General features: G+C 41.0%; 1 protein-coding gene across 1 annotated transcript in view; it reads right to left on the bottom strand.

The window, feature by feature from the left end:
- Positions 1-5,717: 5,717 nt before the first annotated feature.
- Positions 5,718-19,659, bottom strand: part of PLXDC1 (plexin domain containing 1) — a 50,762-nt gene continuing 36,820 nt past the window's right edge. Inside the window, exons 11-16 of the mRNA XM_044444515.1 lie at positions 18,471-18,609; positions 12,661-12,696; positions 9,313-9,473; positions 7,026-7,379; positions 6,817-6,903; positions 5,718-5,918 (exon numbers count right to left, since the gene is read on the bottom strand). Of these exons, the coding sequence (XP_044300450.1) occupies positions 7,269-7,379; positions 9,313-9,473; positions 12,661-12,696; positions 18,471-18,609 (447 nt within the window). The 3' untranslated portion in view covers positions 5,718-5,918; positions 6,817-6,903; positions 7,026-7,268. The remainder of the gene's footprint in view (positions 5,919-6,816; positions 6,904-7,025; positions 7,380-9,312; positions 9,474-12,660; positions 12,697-18,470; positions 18,610-19,659) is intronic.

Below are 19,659 nucleotides of genomic sequence, written 5' to 3'. Positions count from 1 at the left end.
TAGTTTGGAAAAAATCTTACAAATTCTGGCTTGTGCCTGCCAGCATATGTAGGACTGTGCCTTTAATTAAACCAACACACTGATCCTCTGGGAGTGCAGTGGAAGTACAACATATTAAACTCTGATTTGGAGATGCTCCAAAAATACCTGACTTTTATTATGTTGCTATTATCAGTCATATGATGATGATGATAATGATGCAAGACAACCTAGGTCCTGTGACTTTCTTGGAGAAAGAGATCATAAGTTGACCTAGAAGAACAGTCTAGAACTACTTTGACAATTGCCAAACAATAGTTTGTTGCATTTCATGGAGGGAACCACTGGTTGATTTCTTCCAATTGCTATTGTAAAAGAGAAAGTGAAAGATTACATTTTATGTTATAAACAACTTTAATACATGTTTTCAGCTTAAAGTCACAACAAGAATTTGGAGGACATGGCTTGCCTTTTTTCATTCAAATTTTTAATAAACTTCAACATGTACTGATATATTTGAATGTCTTTTTTTCTCCCATGTTGTGCCTCCAAAATTAGAAAACCATTTCTGGAATGCAACGTCCATCTGGGTCTTGCTGCAGAGTCAGAGGCTTATGTTAGGTGTGATGTTGATCTGTCCTTAGAGTGGGTTGGGTTCAGGATTTGCCTTTTGTTGACAAAAGGGTTCTGCTCATAGAAGGTGCCTCTGCACAACATGGGGTCCATCCTTTGCTCCACCTCCACTGCACAACACAACTCACTCCTTTCAGCAGGATCCTCTGATTATCTGGATAGCATTTTCATGGGACTAGAGGGGCTGCTGTGGGGAGGAGGTGTTGGAGGGAGCAATTTTTGCCAGCTCACTTATTTGCACATGCGTAAAACTGACTCCAACTACTGTGTTTGATTTTGGTCTTTTTCTCCTTCTGATGCTTGTACATTAGAAGCAGGAATAAGGTGCAATTAGGAAGCATGTGATTAGGAATTGGTTTAATGCAGTTGAAACTCCCATAAATTCCTTCCATTATATGGAAGGAAGAGATTTATAGAAGCACACAGGGAACAACACATTCCAAGATTAGATGCATTAGCAATTTTGATCTCTAAGATCCTGATGCACGGATGCAGATTATCCAGTTGGGTATTTTGGTTTAATTTGTTTCTTTGACCCACTGTTTTTTCCTTGACATGCATCTAACAAGAAGTCCATCCTTTGGCAACATTGCCCAGGAAACCTAGGCACTGGAAATTTGGCTATTAAAGGGGCATGATGGGTGCACACTTTGGGTTATTTTTGAGTTATTAAAATGCATTATTTTAATTAACAAATGCATCCATACAGTTGATACCTACAGCAATATATTCAGTCACTAGGAGACTTTGAACAAAAGAGGAAAATATGACTATGTTAACAAGAGTTCTCTTATCAATATATAAACCAAATGAGTAATAAATAATTAAATACTCTTCACAGCTAAGCAATTGGTGCCTGAAAACAGGTGTACTTGCATGAAGTCCTACCCAAGAGGACAGGTGTATTTGCATGAAGTCCTATCCATGTAGTAGAGTGAATAATAATATTGAATCATTCTTAGTTTTCCTTATCAAAACAACTGGATTGATTTGTGTCTATCTTCATATGTGAGTGATTAGGTAGGAAGAAAATGAACGTAAGACTGTACATCCTGATCGCGACACCATTGCAGCCCATCTTTTCATAAATGACAGTCATGGTCTGTTGAGGTTTTATGACTTTGAGTTCAGATAATAAAAACAATATGGCACTGTCTTTCCCCCTACTACTCTGCTTTTTCCCCTTCTCTTGACAACCGCTTTTCTTTTATCAAGGCTCCAAGAGTAGAAATCCAGTAGAGAGAGAACTAACTTGAGGGAATTCTGCTGGTAGGAGAGGAAGAAGGTGAAGAAAAGGTTCAGCATCCCCATTCTGTCTGTTGCATTTCCACTTGACATCACCCCTGGTTCCCCATTATAGTTAGCAGGGTCTGTCCAATGCCTGAAGACATAGTCAGTGGTTGCCATGTTGCCCTTAATGTACAGTTCCAAAGCAAAATGGGGAGAGGGGGACACTTGTTTCCTAAAAATGCGGCACATGAAACTAATGAGCCTGAAATGTTATGAAAGACAAAACCAAAATGGATAAACGACAGCTCTAAATATTGTGATACTGCTCATAGAAGGACAGATACTGAAGATGAAACTCAAATATTTTGGGCACCAAATGAGAAGGAAGGACTCCCTGGAGAAGAGCCTTATGCTGGGAACAATTGAAGGCAAAAGAAGAAGGGGACGGCAGAGAATGAGGTGGTTGGATGGAGTCATGGAAACAGTTGGCGTGAGCTTAAGTGGACTCTGGAGGATGGTGGAGGACAGGAAGACCTGGAGGAATGTTGTCTGTGGGGTCGCAGTGGGCTGGACACGACTTTGCAACTAACAACAGCAACAAATATTGTGAAACTGGTCTACTATATCAGGTTTTGGGGACGATGTGGGCATATACAGGTAACAGCTTTTTCCAGTGTTGCTTGTGTGCCTAATGTCTGGTGCAGGAATTTATGGTGAGAGCATGTGTGAGATCTAAAAATATGGACCAAACAGCCTGGGTTGAAATGGCAGCTGCCATGGGGGGAAAGGTAGGAGGGTCTTAATTAAATCCACAAGCTCAATCCTCCAGCTCCCCAATTTCAGCCAAAATACAGCCTTTATAGTCTTCCAAAAATGGTATGTATGTGGACTGTCAGAAAAGGTGGAGTTGAGTCCCTCCTAATCCCCTGTAATTTGAGGACTGTATCAAATATCTGGACAAGCAAGAAATCATGGGCATGTTTAGACTGAAGTGAGTACTTGTACACGGGATACATACTGATCTGCCTAAACACTACCATAAGAGAGGTAGTGGATGGAGAAAGGGCTTGGTACCTCCATCCTATCTGCAGTTTTTCCACTTGAAATCACCCCGTGTTCCCCCTCTGCAGATATCTGAGGTGACTATATACCCTCATATGTGTGTGTAATATAAATCCTAAATATATAAACTATTTCATATGTTGACTATGAAATCTTGCAATTTCACACAAATCTGAACATCGGTTATTACCATTGCTTTTTATTTTGAAAACTAATGCAATTCCCAAAGTACAAGTAATTAATATTTTATAATATATATTAGTTTCAACACTGCATCCCATGCAGACAATTCATAATAAATGTCTTTTCTCAAGCTTTCCCGCCCCGACCCAAATTGGATTATGCCATAAATTCAAGTATGTAGAAAGGCCTTGCATTGGTATGAGATAAATAATTTGTTGCTTAGAACCTCCTTCCTGCAGAAATTAACTGAATGGATTCTTTATTTAAAGGGAGTTTCTGAATGGGGCTTTCTTTAGGATTGGATATGGTCAACACATCTAAATCCTACCATTTTCATGCACTGCTTCTTTAGCTAGCCATGCATCTCCAAATGATGCATGGGGTTGGTGGAGGCTAGCATTATGATTTATTTACGTCTAGCTGCACATAACACTAACCCATGGTTTATTTAACCTATGGGTTGTTGAATTCTGGGTTGTTGTGATGTGTGAACCTAGCCACACTAACAAGCCAAAAAAAAACCGGATGTCTATATACCAGTGCTAAAATAACATAAAAACATTTGGGATTTAGGCAAGGAATGGGCAAAAGAGGAGGAAAACAACTCAGAGATTTAGAAAACAAGCCATAGTTTGTTTGTCCAACTGCCACACAAACACTGGGTATGGCAACAAGTCATGGGTTAGATAAACCAAGGGTTATGTGTGGGATGTGGGAGATAAGCAGGCATTAATGGGTACATGACATGCAGGCACTTCCACTTTTAGTTGACAACCTGTGATCAGGTTAATAGGTTGTTAAATGTGATGTGTGAACCTGGAACAAGGGGTTATTTAGGAGCTAAACAATGTAGGTATTATCCCAAGAACAAACCATGCATTAATCACTATGTTGTTTAACCTCCAAATAATCAAATAATATGGGTTCACATGTCATGCTGAACAACCAATGAATAAGCGGATCATAAGTTTTTGGTGACCGGTGTGCAGGCAGCCATGTGCTCATCTGTCCTGTTCATGCATAAATTGTTTAAACCATGGGCTATCATTATGTACCAACCATTATGTGTGAATCTGATTAAAGTGCCAGCACAGGACATACACTTGCTTATATACTTCCAGACAAGTATTAAAATGGCCAAACAATACCTCGTAAAGACATCCCTATTGGAGAATTTAAGAACTGTATCTCAAATTCTTCTCTTTATTGAAGCTTTTTAAAAAATCTTTGTGACCCTGGGCCATACTTCCACAAGAGTGGTCAGTGCATGAATTATGGTCGTGTCCTTTTCTTTCAGGGGTTTCTTCTTCACCCCAGCCACACACTCCAGCTGGCACACCCCTGTTGGACAGCACGCACATGGTCCTTAGAAAGCACCATGAGGATGTGAAATCACAATTGTGTTGCATCCTAAGTAGGGTTCCTCCACACACACTATCCTTTAAAAAATGGCTAAGCAAAAAAGGGTGGAATCTTGTCAACATCTCCATTTCTACTTTGCCTGCATCTACATCTCTGTATGGCTATAGTTATACAAAATCAGCTATGTAGTGTACATGGCATCATTTTCTCCTGAGAAAACCCCTTAGGCAAACAGGCTCAGCCTGGACTTGGAATGTAGATGCAAAAGTTTAGGACACATCCTCATCATCAATTGAAAGTGACATCCTCTTTTCATCCCCCAAGCAAAGCAGCACAGCTGCCACAAGTATTCTGTGTATACTGTTGTTACTTTGTGCAATTTCCCCATACAGCAAGGGAGGAAAACCCAAACTGCCTGGGATGTCAGATGACCCCCAGCCCATGTGAGCCAAATGATGTCAGAAAGATATCTGTTTTAAACTTTAAAACAAATAAGATACTTGTTTTAAACAATCAGGGCCAAACTACATGTTACTTTAAATCAATGAAGGAGAACTTCTGGGAAGCAGATGATGGCGGGGAATAAACCTCTTCCCTTGAAGCCCCTTCTCCAAGTTCTATCCCTTTCTCTTTGCACAGAGAAGAATGTGGCAATCACTCCATATCTCTCTGTAAGGGGTGGATGTCAGGGAGAGGGGTGGGAAGGGTGGGAGAGAGGGAGGGCTGGCCCTCTGGTATCATCCAGCTCCCAGTGGTGTCTCTGGAAGCAATTCAGCCCTCAGGGCCTGAACACTTCCCCACCCCTGCCTTAAACTCAGGGCAATAGCCAATACACTTCCCTGAGTTTCCTGGTATTGTTTGGTTAAGAGAGACTTATGATACAGTGTCAGCATGTTGTTAGGAGTCTCCCACACCTCGGTACATGCCAACCAATATATACATCAAGAATGGAAATACAGAGCATGATCGCATCCCAGCATGTACCTATGAAATATTTCTGGGAGCAACAGGAGAGAGGTGCTGCTTGTAACATGTGGATCGGCCATCAGGAAATATGCAAAACTTGGAAAGATACATATTCCTTTCTTTGATCTATGCAGGTATGCTCACAAAACATTAACAATGAAAAGTCTTGTGACATTCTAAGGACTCACAATGTCATTCTTGCATACACTTTTGTGGACAACGTCCACTCCCTCAGATGCTAGATGTACTGTGTAACATACGTACACCAGAATAAATTTAAAAACTAACAACTTATTCTGGCATCTCATAGCGTCTGAGCATCCATGAATGCTTATGCTAGAATACATTGGTTAGTCTTCAAAGTATCACAAGACTCTCTCTGTTGTTGATTTTAGTTGATTAACAGACTAATATGGCTACCTCTCTGGAAAACAGAACTTCAATTAGCCTCTGTATTAAGATGTAGATTTTCCTGTAGGAGAGTGCTGGGCTGGTGGCAAGATCTGGAATGGAAAGCAATGCCTTAGAACACACAGTGTTACTTCTGGTACAAGAACCCATATCAGATTGAAAAACAATTCACTAGCATTTTCAGGGATCTGTAGCAGCATATTACAGGAATATTTGCCACACTATCATGCTGCTGGGGGGAGGGGGGATAGAAGAACTGTTATATAAGCAGACCAGAAAAGAAGTACAGAAACCAAAAAATCCACACCAATTCCAAAACATAAAACCTATATGTGCCATAAGACTGCCTTGATACGAGACGGGATCCTGATCCCTACATAAATATAGTTGTTAACAGAATCAGAAATAGTGCTGAGCAGGGAAGGAAAATGCAAGAGAATCTACTTTCTAGTTATGAATGTTGCAATTATCAACAGAACTAGTGATTAGAACTGGCACTTTAAAACCTGTAATAAGAATGTAAAGTAAACTAGCTAACTGAACCGTAGAGCCTATTGTGAGTTAGTAATTCACAACAGAAATAAGATGAGTAATGTTGCTTTTTATGGTCTGATGCCAAGTTTGGTATATATTTTATCCCCTGGCTGGTTTAGCTGTCAACTAGGGCTGATTACTGTCAATGGCAAGGCCTTCTTAATTAAGACTTTCCCGCTCCTAGCTTGAATTTATGCTGCCATTACAAACAAATATGAAGGTGGCATTTCAGAACCAGCCTAAGCAACCCCCAAGCCACAAATGTCAAGTGCTGCATCTGAAAAGTGAACTATTCAGACTGCAAGCCACACCAGTCCTTCCATGAGGCTATTGCCCCATTGGGATAAGCCCCCCAAGGGATATTTAGATGGTAAATTTCAATATGTCAGCTGGAAAGCTGAATTTTCCCCTTTCCTAAACTTTCTTTGGGACAGCTTTATGTATTTGTTTACCTACCGTATCAGGGCTTTCAAAGATTGTATCTAGTGCTCCCCACAATGTACAGTGGCAACAGTGGTTACCTGTACCATCTAGTTATAGTATCTGGAAAAAGCAAGAAGAACAGAAGATGTTTTCTACTGGCATAGTAACTAGCTATGGATGGCTACACCTGATAATGCCTGGTGTGAAGTGGGTTATTAACACCTTTGCAATGAAGTCTTTACCTCATGGTAGAATTTCTTGTTGATCCATCTAGTAGCCATATGCCAGCTTTGCATGCCTTCTCCATGTTTTTAGATCCACATCTGGTATCCATTTTTATTACCTTTGGGAACTTCCTTTTTAATTGTGTTTCCTTTTCCCTTTCCCCCTTTACTGTTTCTTCAATTGTATTTATCATGAAATAAACAGGAGATGGGAGACACTTGATGCTTAAAGGTGTAGAAGCAAGAATACAGGAGCATTTCTCAGCACTGATCTGCTTCAACAAATCCTTCCTTCTCGTGCCCAGCTGGTTCCACTTCAGTATATGTTGCATGGTTTCTGAACTTCATAGCAGGCCATTGGTGTGGTCTCCGCTGAGGGGGGGTCAGGACAAAAGAAGCACATCAGCTTGTGAAAAAAGAAATAATTTAAACATGTGTGCACTCTGATCCTATATATCAGGACTGCTGAATGCCTTTCAGTCCATGTGCCAAATTCCATTTGCGGGGGCTGTATTTCAGAGGTGGGAAGAGCCAGAGACAAAAAGGTGGGACCAAAATATCAGCAACTATTAACCTGAAGTCCTTACTAAAGGGCATTTCATGGGGGAAATGCACAAATGCCTGGAGACAAGATCTCTTGCGCGTGCAGGAGCTCTGCCCTGCATATGGAGCTCTGTCCACAAAGGAAGGGAACAAAGCAGTGGCACAGCCTCTCCTCTGCATGCAGGAGGTTCCAGGCTCAATTGTTGCCAGATCCAGTTTTAAAAGGGTGATGGGAAAAGCCCTTGGGCTAACATAGTGGAATATAAGTTTTTAAATAAACAAATACCTAAATAAATAAGAGGCCTCATCCCCCCTGAGCTACTGGGGTACTGCTGGTGGTCAGTGCGGAAAATAATGACTCATTGGATTAATAGACAGACCTCAGAGAAGTCAGAAGAAGAAAGCAATTGCGGTCAAAAAGCTGGTTGGATGAAAGGAACTAACTCTATTAATAAAACTAAGACAGCTTGTCCTGGCAGAAGCGATCTGTTTACATGTCAATGTTCCGGACTCGAGTGATTCTGTGGGAGCAACTTCTGTCACCTTTGTTGAACCAGAAACATATGGTTTACAGTTGGTTTTCTTTTTCTTGAATAATATCTGCAAGCACAGTTCAACTCAGGGCCCTAGGAAGATGTCAGTACACTGAGCTGCCTCTGTGCGATGGTATTTGAAAATGCAGGATAAATAAATCTATAATGCAGCACTCGGTATATTCTGAACCAAGTATTCTGAGCTTTATATTCAAGAAAAAACATTGCTACATTTTGAAGCTGTTTGGAAGAGGCTTTCACAGGAAGATGATGTTAAGGAAGGAGAAAAGAAAGAGTAAAAATTGGACTTTCTTTGCTGTTATATTCAACCATTGGTGATAAACAGGGGTTACACTAGGTACCAAAAAAGATCTGGAGCTCAGACCCACAGAACAAAACAAAACACAAATCATATGCTAATTTACATCTGCTCTAAAGAAGCCTGTCTTCTAAAGGCACCCCTATTTGTCAAAAGGGATATAGGGTTAGGGTTAGGGTTAGGGTTAGAGAGGAGGGTATTTGCTTTTAGGAAAAAAAACCATAGGCAGAAAGATTCAAAGGAGGTAACAGGAGCAGAAAGCAATGTGCACAAAACACCAGCTAATCCAGAGGGCTCTGATACAACAAAGATAATCAAGGCCCCTTATTTTGACACATGCCCATGGACGGGACAGGACAGGAGAGATGGCCTCCCAAAAATTCAGGTCTCCAGCTGCAGAGGACCAGTTTCCCTTACACTGCTTCTGATGATAAGAAAAGGTACGCAAAGCAGCCTTTTAAATATCCTGCAAAGAAATGTTACAAAGACTTTGCAGGCAAGAGAGCTGTTGCATGGAAATGCTGTACACATTTGCAGGTGGGAAACCTGTTGGCTTGTGAGTAAACTTGGAAAAGTGTTGATAATTGAACTTGTTCTTCAGCAATTCACTCCTGCTTACTTGCCCTGTTCCGCTCAGGAGCCTTACAATGGTAATAATTATATTTGTCCAAACCCACAAATGGAATGTGCTCCCCCTTTCCCATTTTTCGGTTTGGCCCTTGGACTGAAAGTTCTCCACCCCTCGCCTAGAATTTGTCATTTTCTTTTCCAAGTCATTACTAGAACGGAGTTTAGAGCAGGGACACAGTAGACTAGGCCTCAGATGGTGAATGTGGCTCTCAGTTTTTAAAAGAAAAGTATAGACACCACAAAACTGTGAGGGTACAAAAGAACAGTTTTTTGAGCTCACCTCAATGAAGAACAATGCAGCACTAGAGGTAGGCTTGCTGCTGATGTAGATGCCAGCAAGGATAATGGCAGCGATGAGTAGGATGGCCAAGACTATACCAACAATTGTTCCCGTGTGCAGCTGGGATCCCACTTTCTTTGTTGGGAATTCATCTCTAGAACCTGCAGAGGAGGTTTTCATGAAAGGGAAGGAGAAACATAGTTTATAGATTCCTCATATTCAATTTTTAAAAATCAAGTCAGATAAAAATGGTAAAAAGATGAATAAGTTATGCTCATGTATCTAAACGAGGATGAAGGTCTGCGGCAGAGATAGTTTTCTAAATACCATTATTCACAGTGACTCTGGGCTGGACCAAGCTGTTGTGAATTACAGATAAGGTAAAGTGCCTTTTAAGATATAGTGGTCAAGGACATTACTTCTGGGGGAGTAATAAGGCCATGAAATTCAGAATTCAGAAACTATTTCGTACATTTTTCCTGCCAAACATATGCATAGGAATTCTGCAGGGCCAGACCATATATAAACAAGTGAATGGGAGGTGCTGGGATTATGGCAGCCCCTTTGCAGCAGAGTGTTGAACAGTATAGACTTGTGAACATCTTAAATTCTTTCAGATTTATGAATTTAATTAAAAAAGCCCACGGCCAATCCATGTGGAACCAATGCTACTGCAGAGGGCCCGTACTTGCATTTGTTATGTTTGGATTGGTGGGGAAGCATTGGGGAGAGTTGGGGACTCACAATTATGGGTATGTGGGCCAAAAGAATTATTGCCAGATCATAAATTCCAATTTTATGTAACATATATATTCCAAAATATGGCATATTTTCTAACTGCCTCCTGTTCCTTCTAAAGGGTTGAGATACTAGGCTATCTCCTTCAGCTGCATAGCACCTGATGGTTCCTTCCTTCTCTTTTCTCCATTAGCAGGCTGACTGTACACACTGCAAAATCCAACGATGTATTGTTGGTTCAAAGTCCTCCTTTTAGTGATTTTCCCAGGCACTTCTAAGTGGCAATGAATGAAACCCAGAGGATGGAAATCTTCTGCACAGATTTATTTATTCTGAGGGTTTAACCTAAACACACACGCAAATAGTATTTATGAGTTCCTTGTGCAAAGGTACCCAAACTGATGTACATCAGAGACATCTAATATATTTTATATTAAACCATTAAAATGCACATAATTGGTAATTGGCAGCAGCCCAGTTTCACTATAAAAGTATAAAATCCAATACTAAAATGACAGGTGATTAATTTTATTTTTCTCCAAAGAGAAGGTATACAGAAAGCCAGCAGAGCAAAATCAGTAGTAAGTATATAAAAGCAGTAGTTACAAACCCACAGTGAGAAGACAATTAAAACAACTGGAAATAAAAAGGACTACAGCTGAATGCCACTACAGAGGGGGTCAGCATGTTCTTTGGCACATAGTGCATAAAACAAAGTCATGCCCCTTGCCACGATGAATTTGATGTGGGCAAATGGAGCACAAGAGGCCTCTTTCTTCTTAGGGATTTATTTATTTATTTATTTGTGCTATTTATATGCCGTCCTATTGCAAAAGCCTCAGGACGGCTTACATAAATAAAATACAAATATCAACAGACATAAATTATAACAAAATATCAACATAAAAATCAACATAAACAAATCGACCCACTCTGGCTGCAGTTAAAAATATAATATTAAAAAAATACAATATTAAAGCTTATTAAAATATTGATGAAATAAAAAGGTCTTAACCTGGCGCCGAAAAACATATACTGAGGGTGCCAGGCAGACCTCTCTGGGGAGCGCATTCCATAGATGGGGCACCACTGCAGAGAAGGCCCTCCTCCGGGTGCTCTGCCTCCTAATATCTTTCACAGAGGGTTCCCAGAGGAGGGCTTCTGCTGCCGATCTCAGGGGGCGGGAGGGCAAATAGAGTAGAAGGCGTTCCTTTAGGTATCCAGGTCCCAAGCCGTTTAGGGACCACATGCATTGACTTGGACAAAAGCAACCTGTCTGTCTTCCTGAACTAAAACAATCATAATCTGGTTGCTGAATCCTTCTCCTGTCAACAGACTGGCTTGCAGAATTCTTTCCCATCCTCCAACTTCTAGAATGTTTTCCAGCATAGTGTGTTGCAGTAATCTAAATGGGAAGCTACCAAGGCAGTGGTCAATCCCTTCTTAAGAGAAAAAGCCAGCTCAGCAGCTACTCCTCGTGCCCATCTGGACATTAAACAGCAAAACAAGGTCACAGCACTTCTTCAGACTACAAACTTGTTCTTTCAGTGGGGAGTTTGATTCCTTCCAGCACAGGCAAATTTTATATACCACTGTACATTCAAATATGGACATTTTGGAGCAATTTACATCAAAAAATAAAAGATAAAAGCAAAAAACAATATGATAAAAACAAAATCAATAAAGCTTGTTAATTTAGGAAGTCTTCCCGATATAAGTGTCTTCAAGGAGGTGCTGACAGCCCTGTCCCTGCCTGAACTTCAGATGCAGGGAGTCCCAAAGGAGAGGCACCATTAGACTGAAAGCTCTTCTCCAGGTGGACTCCAGTTGGTCTACCGTATATCAAACAATTAGGGATATTCCATCCAAAGACCGTAGTGACCAGAAGAGGAGAAGGTGTTCTCTCAGATATCCTAGTCCCAAAATCTTAAACCTGGCCCAGTAGCAAACAGGCAGCCAGTGCATTTCCCTGAGCAAAGGAGGTGCATGCTGAAAAGGGGCAGCGTGAGCGCCAGCTTCCGGACTTTAAAAGCAGTCCCACATGGAGTGCATTGCAGAACTTGCTAAGTAAATTATTAAAAGTATTTCTGAGTTTGCATATACACATGGCATGTGCAAATATTATTCAAATCACCATCTTTTTTGCCAATGCGTTTTGTCTTTTTTATCTCTTTGATGTGAAGGCTGTTGAAGCAGCTACTCCAGGCAGCTGATAGGGGCTGTCATCAAAGGGCAGAACATGATTCGTTACTTAATCCAGTATTGTTGTATCTATTAATTTTTATGCCAAGGTGAGAAAGAAAGGAGCTTGTGTGTGTGTGTGTGTGTGCAGGGGGTTGCCCCAGGTGGCAAAATAATCTGATCAGTTCTGGGTACTCATGCACCATGATAGTGGGACTGTTGTTGTTGTTCTGCCTTAGGAGGCAGAACATCTGGAGAAACAAGCCATGTCAGTGCCCTCCTCCACAATTACATCATGGGGAGAATGGTTTGATTAACATTCTCCCTAATAAGAGCAGCTCAGTGGGGCACCTCGTATCCCAAGGACACGCACCACTTCCAGGCACATAACATTCCCGCAAAACAGCCACTAGAGAATTGGCCACTTACCTTCCCCTTCCGCATTCTGGTTCAGCTTTGTGTCATCTGTAAGAAAGAGTTAAAAGCAAAAAGAGGATATGGGCTGGCTTAACCAACTCCTCCCAAATGTTCAGATCAATTTATTGATGATCCTTCAGAAACATCATGCCTTGAATGTGGTGTCCAATTAATAAGTGGGTCGAAGGAGCAGTGGTAGAAATCCCTCTGTTGCTTTTAATATCTCATTGTTGTTTTGCATGATAGAATAGCCTGCCAGAGCTTGAGTCAAGGTGGCGGGCTACAGCATATGCTGAGCGCCATTCTGGATAGTGCCCAGCTGCAGTTTGTTGTGCCATACAAATCAGGCAGTGGGGATAGTGCAATGTTTAAACAACTGTTGTGGGGGGGCAGCTATTTTGATTGTGCGAATCAATCAAAATTGATTGTGCATGGAGTTAAGCCACTTAGGGCACAACCCTATGTGAGAAAAAAGACCTATAGCTCCCAGGGCTGGGACAATGGTAGGCTTCTGTCAAAACTTGTATAGGATTATGCCCTTCCTTGCTCAACATATGACCTTCTTTTGTAATGTTGAGTTTCTGTGTTATATTTAATGGGAATATTTTTCATTACTAAAATAGTTGCAATACACAACTGGGTTGATTGTGGTGTTTGGGTAAAATCTGATTAGAAAATGCTGCTGGTAGGAATTGAATGAAATTTTCTGCACAGTAACCTCAGATTTGCTTTGTTATAGGATGCTGAAATATTAGTTTAAGTTTAGTAACTATTAAGTAATTTGGTAAGTAGTTGTTTTCCACTCGAGACACATATTTGTTTATCTACAGACAATGCCTTAGAGGTATAGAAATTCTGTTGTATTGATTATTCTGTCTTGCACTGCTTTTATTTGTTTGCAAGCCACCCTGAAGCCTTCTAAAACATAAAGACAGCATAGAAATATTTTAAATAAATAATAAATTGATTGGAAGGAGCTGGAACCAGGCAGCTTAGCTTTCATCAGTGGGTATCCTAAATCAGTAAAGGTAGATATCACAAATCAGTGGTCACACTTGCAATTTCACCACATGAAACGTACCTAAGCCATCCTTTTTAGTATGTCTGTAAGGAATCAGCTTTACATACATCACACAAATGAAATTTTTAGAATTTTAAAAAAAGAGATTAATATTCCAATCCAAATAACATTTTTTCCTAAAGAAAGGAATTTAGATAATCTCTCTTTCGCACACAAATACACACCAATATATGTGAAGAGGTGGTTTTAATCTAGGTCATCTCATCTACTGATCTGCTTACATGGCCAATTCAGACAGGGAAAACAGACATTTCAAGAGGGTATTCCAAGAAGGAGGTCATTCATCCACTATTTTACCATTGCCTCCTGCCTTCTTTGGAAAGAATGAGTAAGTAGGAAAGAAAAGTTCTGTCTCCTCTGACATGTAACAACATCTCCTGGTAGAAAATCTTTGGAAAGTGTAGTTGTGTTCAGTGGAAGATGTAAAGGGCATCCCAATAAATAAGATGCCAATAACATTCTTAAATATTTCCTCTGGCTTAGCCCAGCTAGTTGGACTGTCTGTTTAGGGGACCCAAAAAGTGCCACAGAATAATGTTCTTTGTTTTTCTTTCAGTTTAACATCACAATAAAGATCCATTATGATGATCCAAGTTGCAATCCATCATACATTCATCCATGACTATCTCTTAGAATGGGAAAGGCAATTCCCATGCTTAAGTTTCAACAGTGTCATTAATATTAAAGACAATGTGTTTCCAAAGATGAACAAAACAGACATTCAGTTTACATATACACTCATTTGCTTGCTGTGCTCAGAATTAATTAAATAAATAAATGGAGTTTCTGCCATGTATTATACAATTCCCATTTCAAATGTGTACTCTCTTTCGACAGGGAGATGAAAAGGAGGCATGGATGTGTTTATTTTTGTTTCTTTCCCAATGTATATTGCTGTTTGTGGCATTTTTGTATCTTACTTTAGCCTCAATAAATGCTGAAGGGGAAGGTAATTCCCTAATCCTTTCATGGCCCATTTCTGAGGGATGTATTTGCCTGGAATTGTCTAAACACAGGCTGTATAATGAAACATGCAGCTAAAATGCCAGGGATTTATATATATGTATATTTTCATCTTCCACCAAAAAGACAGCAAAGTGGACTTCATGAGAGGGTTCCATAATCAAGCCCCAACTACCATAAGCATCTCTCTAGCTATTTTGACAGCAGAGGGAGGGAACTCCAAAGATTACATCAAAGTACAGGTTGGTTTATATGCTAGTAGGCTATGAGCAGGTTTAAAGGCCATCACCAGGCATTTGAATTGGTTTGGACACAGAGAGATTTTCAAAACGTGTCTGTTAAGTGGCTGTATCCACTCTGTAATCCACTGTTTCTATTTGGTTTAGTTGTGGAATCGAGATCTGAGCAACTGCAATCCAAATAACATCTTTCCTACCCTTCTGCTACATTATCTCTAGGTAGCACTGTGCCACGTTATAGTGCAAATAAAAAGAGTTTCTTTCATTTCCCCAAATAAATGCTGCATTTTCCCTGTTCTAAGTGGGAATGCTCATTAGACACAGAGGAGAAACTGAAGTGAATGATGAGTGCATAATAAATTTTTCATGTAGAAAAATTCAGAGGGTGCTTCTGGACAAGGCTTTTTGGGTGCCATCACCCTTCCTCATGCATGGAATTTGACACAGGTGTTGGCAAATGATATCGTCTTCCACTCATAACAAGGAACTGTTACGAGTGGAAGCAGCAGGGTTCTTCCATGGCTTCTTCCATTTTCAAAATGTAAAATCTATTAAACAAAGGTAGGCAGCATAGTTTCACAATGCCTTCCAACTGTTCGTGCTAGGAACCCTTTGGAAGCACCCAGATGGGAGCCAGGGAGGATACTTCATTACAGGCAAGCTGCATTTCAAGTGTCCTGTCCTAGGTAGCAATTTTGCAGTTGTATGATACACAAACTGCAGCTTCTGAGCTGTCTTCAAAGACTGGCAGATAGATGTACACTATATTGGAGGTTGCAAACACAGCAATACCTAAAACTAGATTCTCTGTATCAGAGTAGAGTTGCAGTTGGCACACAAGCCAAATCAAGTGAAAGGTGCAGCTGGCCACAAAGGCGCATGGCAATTGCAGTGTTGGAACTTGAGCCTGGTGCCTTGCTGATGGGTCTGACTACAGCTACCACCTTCCTTAACCTACATGGCCACCGAACATGACGACTGGTGGGGTGAGTGCTGTCATCCAACACATCAGCAGCATGCTGGGTGGGCCAAGCAGCTGTTGCTCCTTTAAGGCAGGTGTGGGGGCCATGATGCCCTCCAGGTGATGGTAGCTTGCTGCTCCCATCACCTGAGCTAGCATAGCTGGTGGTGAGGAATCATGGGAATTATTGTTCAGCAATATCTGAAGGGCTGCAAATTCTCCATCCTGGCCTTAGGGCAAGTGTGACTTCGTCCAAAGCAGTTTGGACACATGAACCTCAGCAGTGACATTTCCTTGCCATTGTATAGGTTTTCTTGGTCTTACAAACATCCCTCACAATTCAGTGATGCCAAGATGTTTTCCATCGTTGCATTAACCTTGGCAAACATGGAAGAATGATTTTAAAAACCTGTCACCTCATGGTTTATGCATATTTAGAAATAATTACAAGGATTTATTAAATCTTTGTAACAGGAGGGAAAACCCACCAATTAATTCCTCATCTAAAGAATCTCAAATACATTATATTCATCTTATCTGTATCCTGCCCCAGATAATTCCAAACAATAAAGTACTTTTTATTATCTTAAATAATTCAATGCAGCTGAAGATTATAGTGGTGGTGGTGGTGGTAAGAATTAACCTTTCCTGCTGCAATCTGGCACCCAGGACTCTGTGGAATAGATTTTGGGACTTGAGAAATAGGCCTACCCCTAGGAGTGCTGCTGGGTTGTTAGTATCCATATTTGCAGATTAAAAACCAAAGCAAGCCTTCTCCTGCCTGAGGCTTTGCTGAAGGAGATACTCACTTGAGAGGATCTATACGGCTTAAGATTTGGGCACTATGAACAGACCTCCTGACAGTATTAAACACAGGAAGTAATTAGGTAGGCCAAGTAGACATTTGCCCCTCATGAATGAACAGGTAGCGTTAAATTGAGGCAGCTTTCAGAGAGTTTAGATCCTGGACTGGTTTTGTGTGGGGAAGCCTTGGAAACTATGAAGTGATAGGGTGTAGAGACATTTAGCTCTGGGCATTGCAGAGTCTTTACCAGGGAAAAACCACAATAACGGCTCTCCACACAGCTTAGCAGGTGAAACTAGCACCTGGAACCCCACCTTGAACCACATGTTACTTCTGTAGATGAAGCCAGCTGTCCTGGCACAGCCAGCTGTTTTGTTGGTCATCCTTCGAGATAAGAAATTAACTTCATATTTGAATATGCCAGCATGCACACACACCTGTTTCTTCATGCCACGAGTAAAAAATAAACTGGGAAAGCATCACCATATTTGCAGTGGGGGCAGTCACCTAATCCTTCATTAGCTCTTTTCAAAGTCAGCTCTGTCACAAAAGAATTCTGTTCTCTCTTTCCTTCATTGCTGAAGGGCAACTACTAATGTTCTTTTCTATTTATTTTAATTAGCAGCTTGCGGCAGGGACTATTAAGCAGCAAAATTGAACTGGTACCTGCCACCGGTCTCAGAGGGGAGACAGCTTTGGTACTAAGACAGGCTAACTATGCAGATCCTGGAAAATAGGATGGAACTTCTTGTGCTGGAAAAAATTAGACTAGACTGGAACAAGCGGGGCCTGTAACATGGAGTTCTAATCTAGCCAGCCATGCCTTCTTCCACAGTGGTCTAATCCATGTACCCTTCTGCTCAGTTGGTGTTTCCCCCACAAAAGCTGTCACTATTCCCAGGCCCTTAGCCCTTATTGGGCTGTTTTTGGGATTCCCACCAGTCCACCTGAGGTTTTTCCCCCTAAAGTTTTTTTTAACGCTTCTTCGAATCTTGGGGCTCTGAGAGTTTTCTTATACCCCCTTCTTGTATATGGATGGTGCAGTTTTGGCTATATAAATACCAGCATTCATGGCTCAAGGTGAGAAATACAGGGGATGGAATGTGATAATACCCTATTTAATGGCAGGAGTCACCATTTTGTATTGATCTTCAGTATTTAATGGAGGCATCAGGTCTCTGATTTCTGTCTGGACCCAGTACCCTCTGGCTGTGAATGGGTCTACGAGTTTATAATCAACTGCAATGACTAAGTTATTGGTTGGTTGACTGACAGACTGATTGATTAAATATTCACTGACCAATATATGTGTGAGGGCTGGTTGCGGTTACTCATTTACTACGAAAAGATGCCCACCATTTTTGTGAGCCGCCCTGAGGCTTCGGCAAATGGGGCGGCATAGAAATTTTCTATATAAATAAATAAATAAATAAATAAATAAATAAATAAAATTCTCTTAGTTTTTTTCTTTCTCATATCTCCCAATTTTACATTTCAGTAGCAGGTCTTTCAGGTAGAAGAGTCTCGTCTTTGCACACATGTAAGTGCAATTCTAGATGTAAGTAGTTTATAAAGGCTATTAAATGAATAATTCATACATCGTAGGTACGTGAAAAGCCTAGGTCAGGTTTTTTTTGAGGACGTAAGGTCTAGTGCAGGTGCGGAACGTTAATTACTACCAAGGTTTCTTTGAAAGACGATGTGATAGTTTGACATGGCCTCCATGCCAGGCCTCCCCTTCCCACTCCAACCAGATCTGGCACTGCCTGCTACCTTCTGTGGTCAGGCTGTCAACAAAGCGGGAAGCAGAAGTGGTGACTTCCTCCCTCAGAGCTGTGGAGAGACTGCTGCTAGGGAATGTCGAGAAGTAATGCTCATCGTCTTCATAGTCTGCACAGGTCTTGTCTGCTGCCTGAAATGATAAGCCAAATCCACAGTAATTGTGCCGCTGCCCCTTTTTATAATCCTGTTCCTCAAAGGGTGGGCTTTCGGGCCCCCTGGAGCCTCCACCAAGCCCCTCCAAAGTAGCCCATCCATCACCACCGTCTGCCCCTTTTAGTGGCCTCTGGTACCCTAAGTCTTGGTTAACTCACATGTACCAGATGTTTTTGACTACAACTCCCATGGCCAATGGCAGGCTGGCTGGAGATGATGGAAGTTCTGGTGCCAAATATCTAGAGAGACCAGGCTGGAGAAAACTTCCCTAAGCTTAAATCCAACCTCTATTTCTGACTTCGTGCACTGGTACATGGATGTAAAGAAGTACATGCTGTACAAGGAAACACAACCTCTCTGGTAACTCCAGCAGCATAACTGAGAGGGTTTAATTTTCTTCCCTTTTTTCCCTCTTATGTAAAATGTTTTCCAGGATTTATCTCTCTCTGATTGTAGGATATTTGCCCCTCCCTGCCTCTTGCCAACTGTATATCATCCCCTGAATTTTATTTTCTCCAGTCTCAGTATTCCATTCATCCTTTCTTCCACAAAGTCCTTGGGGGTTGGAAAAGGGTGGCTGCAGTTTTTTTAACTGTGAATGCCTATCAATCCAGCTGCCACCTTCCTGACATTCAATGTTGCCCTTATCTTTGCCAACATTTCCCCACCATGTTATTTTCTTTCTGTTTCTGCCCTTGCATTTTCTTTCTGTGCTCCCAACACCCTGTGAACTCCAATTATCCTTTGTGCATGTTCAAATATGCTTTTTGGTTTTTGCATTCACTTTTGCTTTGTTTTGAGTTAATCTGATTTATTTGATGTCTATTTATTGTTCTATATAGCATTATTGTTTTAATTGTCACTGATGTTATTAGATGTTTTTAAATTGTTCTTTTAAATTGCTGTAAGCTGTCCTGAGATATTTATATAAAGGATGGCATATAAAAGTTTTTAATACCCAACCTATGGAATTCACTCCCCAAAGAGGTCCGCCTGGCACCATCGTTACTGGTTTTTCGGCGCCAGG

This window comes from Varanus komodoensis, unplaced genomic scaffold (assembly GCF_004798865.1).
Source record: "Varanus komodoensis strain SLA01 unplaced genomic scaffold, ASM479886v1 scaffold45, whole genome shotgun sequence".
Classification (NCBI taxonomy): domain Eukaryota; kingdom Metazoa; phylum Chordata; class Lepidosauria; order Squamata; family Varanidae; genus Varanus; species Varanus komodoensis.
Note: the sequence above shows the minus strand (reverse complement) of the source record. Positions and strands in the feature narration are given on the sequence as shown.